The 6,252-nt window shown below is 31.9% G+C and overlaps 1 protein-coding gene across 3 annotated transcripts; it reads left to right on the top strand.

Moving 5' to 3' along the window:
• The first annotated feature begins 280 nt into the window (after positions 1-280).
• LOC111913005 (uncharacterized) lies at positions 281-5,769 on the top strand. Of its 3 annotated transcripts, XR_002857397.3 has the most exons (5): positions 282-637; positions 1,184-1,295; positions 1,502-1,612; positions 3,199-4,308; positions 4,419-4,763. XR_002857397.3 is itself a non-coding variant. In XM_042899188.2 (3 exons), exons 1-3 carry the CDS (start codon positions 4,084-4,086, stop codon positions 5,101-5,103), a joined length of 516 nt encoding a protein of 171 aa, XP_042755122.1. In that variant the 5' UTR covers positions 3,912-4,083; the 3' UTR covers positions 5,104-5,769. The 3 variants fall into 3 exon arrangements, 1 of the variants encoding a protein (XP_042755122.1); XR_002857398.3 differs by lacking the exon at positions 1,502-1,612 and having other exon boundaries at positions 281-637; positions 4,419-4,792; XM_042899188.2 differs by lacking the exons at positions 282-637; positions 1,184-1,295; positions 1,502-1,612 and adding an exon at positions 4,855-5,769 and having other exon boundaries at positions 3,912-4,308; positions 4,419-4,460.
• The last annotated feature ends 483 nt before the right edge of the window (positions 5,770-6,252 follow it).

The following is a 6,252-nucleotide window of genomic DNA, read 5'->3' on the forward strand; positions in this document are numbered from 1 at the left end:
ATAATAATAATAATAATAATAATAATAGAAATAATAATAATAATAATAATAATAATAATAATAGAAATAGTAGTAGAAATAATAATAATAATAGAAATAGTAGTAGAAATAATAATAATAATAATAACAATAATAATAATAATAATAATAATCATGAGAATGCTTTTAAATGGAACAGTCGACCATGTTGGCATGGATGTGGCATGCCTGACCGATCGGTAAGTTTGTGGTAATATAGGCAGGCAACCGAGTTCGAATCCCACCCCAGTTTTTTTTTTTTTTTTTTTTTTTTGCCGTAGCTAATGTGTAGCTAATCCGTCGCTAAAACCCGTCCGTAGCTAATCCGTAGCAGATTCCGAAGCTGGGTCGTAGCAAATCGGTAGCTATTTTTTTTTTTTAATTAAAATCCATCATATTTACCTGTTATTGAATACCCCTGACGTTATCTACCTTCATTCGACGAACAGATAGAAAAGAAGCTGTGAAGCCGACCTATTTCCCCTCTCGTTCGTCAATCGCCGGCGGCCTCTTCGACGTCGACATTGCCGTCGCCGACCGTCCCTCCCAACCCACCTTCTTCTCCGGCGCATCTTCCCTCCTCTCTCTCGGCCTCTTTGCTCGATTCTTCCCCAGAAAGGTAAAACCCTAGTTTGTTTTTTTTTTTTTTGAAATAAATGTGGTCAATTCTTCATTTCTGTTGTAGATTCATGAGTTTTTGGGAAGTGGTTCTAATATTCTTTTTGTTTCTTTAAATCCTGAGGGTATTGCACTCCACCTGTTTGTTGTTATGCCTATGAGATCATTCAACTTTTTCATATAGTAATTTCATGGGGCAAACTTATTTCCTGTTAATGATTATGTATATGAGCTTCAGAGCTATATGTATGCAACTATAGGTCTCTCTCTGATAGAACTCGAGAATGATCCATGATAATATGATTACTATATGTGGTAGCTGCTGAATTAAATGTTTGTTGTTTGTTTTAGATCCTGTATCAGGTTGGTCATCAGATTGTTGTAAGATAAATGACTTTGGTGTTAACTTCCCTACAACTTTAACTTATAAATAGAGCTTTGGTTAATGTTTGCTGTATGAACTATGATGGGATGAGGCCCATAACAGAATAAATTATTTCTTTTGCTTCAAACTTATCTAAATTAGGAAGATGTTTCCAACTTTCAGGACATCATCTGATGAAGGAACCTTATACAACCATGTTCAATGAAACAGAGCTACTAACAAGATATATTCGTGAAATTCAAAGAACAGTACAAGTGGTTTAAGAGTTCTTCCGGTAAGTGTTGATACTAAATTCAATCCTTTATTGTGAAGTGCACATTTGGTGAAAAAAGTGGCCATTAATACATCAACTGAGCATATCATATTTCTAACCTACATTTAAAATGGTTTGCCCAAGCTTGTAATTATCTTCTTGGGTTTGTGCCTATTTGCCATTGGTAAAATTGAGTTGAATTACTTGCCATTGATGATACTTGTCAGGTGAAATGAATATTTCTAAATGGAAAAAGATGGATTCCAAATCCTTAGTGATAAGCTGAATATTGGTCCCCTCAGCTCCCTGTACTCTTCTAAAGATTCTCCAAACCCAAGGTTATTTCTGCTCATGTTACATTTACTTTATATAGAGCAAATTTCCACCTTTCATTTGTAGGTAATATGGGTGTTGGATGTTTTTGTAACTAGGTAGGGGGTTATGAGAATGCATTTCCTCCCAAAAAGCTATACTTATTAGTTATAATTTTTATTTTGGACATGACCAGTTCTATCACTCTATATGTTCTATGATAATTATCAGACCAGTTCTATCACTTTTTATATTTATGAAAAAAAAATTAAAAGTTAGGAAAATATTATGAACGAATCTAAGCTTGATTTGAGGCTGAAGTCAAATTAGTTCGAGATCTTGATGAACAAACTAAGAATAAATTATCTAACATGTTCCTTGAGCAGATCTGAATCTGGGTGTAAAGACTAGATCATAATTTAGGTCTACATTTCAGATTGAGGTTATTAATCGAAGAACAAACACATAAAGATAAAGACCCCGAATACTTCAACACAACAGCCAAACTAAAACTGTTTCTCATAGCCAAAAATTAGAACTATTACAAAAGAAAAAAAAAAGATCATAATTAATTAATTATTGAAAGAGAAGAAGTGTAGTCGGTATAGAAACATAAGCCAAGCAGCAAAAGAATAACTATCTAACCATAAAGAGACAAATCTATATTTCAATTTCAAACATATAGTCATAATTAAATGTACAATAACCAGTTTATGGGCTCAACTAAATTTAAAAATCAATATTAATTTGGCCTATAAAATATTAAGAATATTAAATTTCCGATTTACTCATTTCTAATATTATTTATTTTTCTTTTTAATATTACAATGATCATCTAATTATTAAAATTACTATGTTAAAAATATTTAAAAAGTTTATAATCTAGAAAAATGATGTAACATGGCACGTTAAGTTTATAATCTAGAAAGATTATGTAACAGGGCCCATTAAGTCTCTTAGGTATTATGATAAAAGGATTATTATTAGAATATTACTCATTAATTTTTGTGATTATTTTTAGGTATTATTCCACACATGAGTTAAATTTTTTTTTCTTAGGCTTTCGTCGCACTAATTTATTTTTTTAACGATAAAACTGATTTGAATTGCCAATCAATCTCTTAGTGTTACCAAAATATCATCTTTTGAAAAATCAATAACCGGAATAACAATGACAACTATAGTAAGTGTTTTGATATGTACATAAAAAAATTAGACACCAACTTTTAGACATTCAAAAAAAGAATAAATAAAAATATATAGAAACTTTAACCAAATAAAAGATTAATACTCAACCAAAAAAGTATGTTGATAATATTGATTAAGTTGATAATAAACAAAAGGACATTGCTATTATGGTTAAAAGTTAGGTAGTTTGTTGATAATATTGATTAAATTGATAATAAACAAAAGTACGTTGCTATTATGGTTAAAAGTTAGGTAGTTTGTTGATAATATTGATTAAATTAATAATAAACATAAGTGCGTTGTTATTATTGTTAAAAGTTAAGTATATTGCTATAAGTATTATAAACAAAAATGCATTGTTATAATAAACTAAAGTACATTGCTAATATTGTTTAATTATTGCATTGTGTTGCCATTTTTTTAGGTTGATAGGTTGCGTGCACAAGTTTCTACCATGGAACAACAACAACAACAACAAATGAAAGAACAAATGGAAATGGTAATGAGGATGATGAATATGTCTTGAAATCAACCCCGTGCTCCCCCCGATAATCCACCTGAGGACAATTGATAAGTATTTTGGAACAATTGAATTTGTAAACATTTGATATTGTTTGTTTTGTTAAGTAATGCTTACTTTTGTAAGATATTTTGGATAATGGAATGGAATGTGTCAAACTTGGTATTAGGGACGTTTTTTGGTGTATTTTATATGGTATTTGAGACAAATGTGAATTGAATGTGGTATTTGACAAAAAATTGGAAAATTTTAAATTAATTTTTTTTTTTTTAAAATAAAACGAAGTTAGCTACGGAATAGCTACGGATTTCCGTAGCTATTTACTTTCGTAGCTATTCCGTAGCTATTTGGATCCGTAGCTATTTAGTTCCGTAGCTATTTGGATCCGTAGCTATTCCGTAGCTATTTAGTTCCGTAGCTATTTAGTTTCGTAGCTATTCCGTAGGAAATTTGTAGCTATTTATTTCTGTAGCTATTCCGTAGCTATAGTAGCTACGGAAAATTCCGTAGCTATTCCGCAGCGATTCTGTAGCTAATCCGTAGCTATAATTTAGCCACGGGCCATTATGCTACAGCAAATTTTCCGTAGCAATTCCGTAGCTATCCGCTTATAGCTACGGATTGTGCTGGAGCTATTGCACCAATTTTCTAGTAGTGATTACAAATGTTGCTGGCACACATGGGTATTGTGATCCTGTGTATATAAATACAGGTATCCTCACAAAGGAGTCGGATGTTTATTCATTTGGCGTGGTGTTGTTTGAAGTCTTGTGTGGGAGGTCGTGCTTCATGAATGTAAATGATGAACGGCGATTCCTAGCCAAACTAGCTCTGAGCTGCTACAAAAAAGGAAATTTAAATGATATAATTGATATTGATTTGAAGAAACAGATGAACTCCGATTCCTTGAATATGTTCTCAGAGATTGCATATCTGTGCTTACAGGATGATCCAAAACAACGACCCTCAATGGGTTGGGTTGTAGAGAAACTTGAGAAAGCTTTGCAATTGCAAGTAAGTTCAATTTTTTTTGAAAGATTTTCTATATATGGTAGTTAAACAACTAGACTCAACTCATAGCGTTTCTGCTTACACTTCTCTACAACTCTTCTTGTATGGTTCAGGAACCTGTGGAACGTTCAATTGTGGAAACATCCGCAACAAATGTATGTTCAATGTTTTTGAAATTCAAGCAGTTCCTTCATGTCCATGAGTGCAAAAGTAGAACTACACATTTCTCATTACAGTTATTCAGGAAACCTGAAATGAATACTAATTTGTAAATCCATTTCATGCATGATTCCTAAATATTTGTAATCCTAACTCACTCAAATCTAAAACTTCTTTTTGTTATAAACTAAATCAATTGTTAACGGTAATAATTACACTTTATAATAAGCATGAAATTCAAACAAAAATAAATAATAAATAAATAAAAGACACACACAACTCATTATGATCATTCAATTCATCGGAAAATTAAAGCTATTAATTATTTTTTATTTTTCTAGCGAAAAAAGCCATACATTGTTTTTCATGTTTTTATTGTCTTTTTTGTAGGATCCCACCAATTTACAATCGATGATGTGCTGCTGCATGTGCATGCTTTTCTTGATTTGTTTTCTTATGGGGGAAATGACAAAAAAACAAGTTATAACAACCATATTATTAAGTCTATTTTTATTAATTTTATTATTACTAGTATTATTATTTTTATTTTTAGTTATTAGAACTCTATGCACCTTCGTTCCACTCGCACTCCTTTTTCTTCTCCAGCAACTAAATCCGACTTTTGGCCTTGAGCAATAATTCCATCTGCTCCTCTCTTGTAATCCTTTTCAAATATGTGCAAATCCATATGTTCTAGAAGAATTCAGATATGTGGAATTCATTGTATATGGTATATATGTGATCCATTTTTTATTTCCATCAACCCCTCTTTGGTAAGTCCTTACCGGAGTCAAATGTGATTACTCAAGTAAACTTGCATGGTTGTAATGTTTCGGTGAAAATGTAGAGGTTTTAAAAGGAATTCTAAATTTCCATGGTTGTAATCTTTAGGTAAAATGATGTTAAGGATTAAAATGCAAGGGATTCTAAAGTTTCGTGGTTGTAAAACTAGTAATATTTGGGTAAATGATTCCTAAGTAACTTCGATGGTAATATCTCCTCAGGTAATTACGTACTATCATATTAACACCGGAGATGATAGCTCCACTTAGATTTTTGATTTATCCACTTAAAAATAGAAATGATAATGGGCTGGGGCTGGGTATGCTAACCCCAAACTCAAAACTGAAAACTATTCCCATACTCACCCCGATCCTTAAGAGTATCTTATCAGGGTGCCTCATCGGGGCTGAAATCTTCCCCAAACCCTGACCCAAAATCTAAAACCCGATTTTGATACCTGAACCCCAAACATAGATAACAAATTCGAGGAAACAAATTTATGCAGAAAATATACAATACAAATTAAGTATGAACACCTCACATGATTACAATGTTTTAAAAATATTATCTTGGTTACTAACCAAAATTACAATGTTTTAACAATAGCCTGAGCTGAGAGTAATTCCATTCGATAACTTTGATGTTTTTGTGTTGATGGAAATGTAAAAAATGTGAATTTACTCCCTGCAATTGTGGTACCCCTTTGACTTCCCGTCTCAACCCACTTCATATGAGCTAGAGAAATTGAAAAGCAACATATTTTTAGTAAACTAAAACTACTAAGGCTGTACGGTATGGTTGAGGGAAAGAATGAGGAAAATTTTCTCTCTAGCTGAACACCATACACTGATTGAGGGAAAGGTGGTGAGGGAAAGAGGTGAGGGAGCCCATTCCCTCATTCTCTCCTATTCCTATTGGCCAACTTTTTTTTATCTTTTTTAATACTTATTAAATTATATACCTACTAAAAATTATAAAAAAAAATATATCAAAACTCATGGTTTT

Source organism: Lactuca sativa, chromosome 2 (assembly GCF_002870075.4).
Source record: "Lactuca sativa cultivar Salinas chromosome 2, Lsat_Salinas_v11, whole genome shotgun sequence".
NCBI classification, from domain to species: domain Eukaryota; kingdom Viridiplantae; phylum Streptophyta; class Magnoliopsida; order Asterales; family Asteraceae; genus Lactuca; species Lactuca sativa.

Bases quoted from the DNA above. Each gene is read 5' to 3' on its own strand.
- LOC111913005 (XM_042899188.2), top strand. From the start codon at position 4,084: ATGAATGTAAATGATGAACGGCGATTCCTAGCCAAACTAGCTCTGAGC. The intron at 4,309-4,418 runs GTAAGTTCAATT...TGTATGGTTCAG, and splicing joins AGAAAGCTTTGCAATTGCAA to GAACCTGTGGAACGTTCAAT. The intron at 4,461-4,854 runs GTATGTTCAATG...TCTTTTTTGTAG, and splicing joins TGGAAACATCCGCAACAAAT to GATCCCACCAATTTACAATC.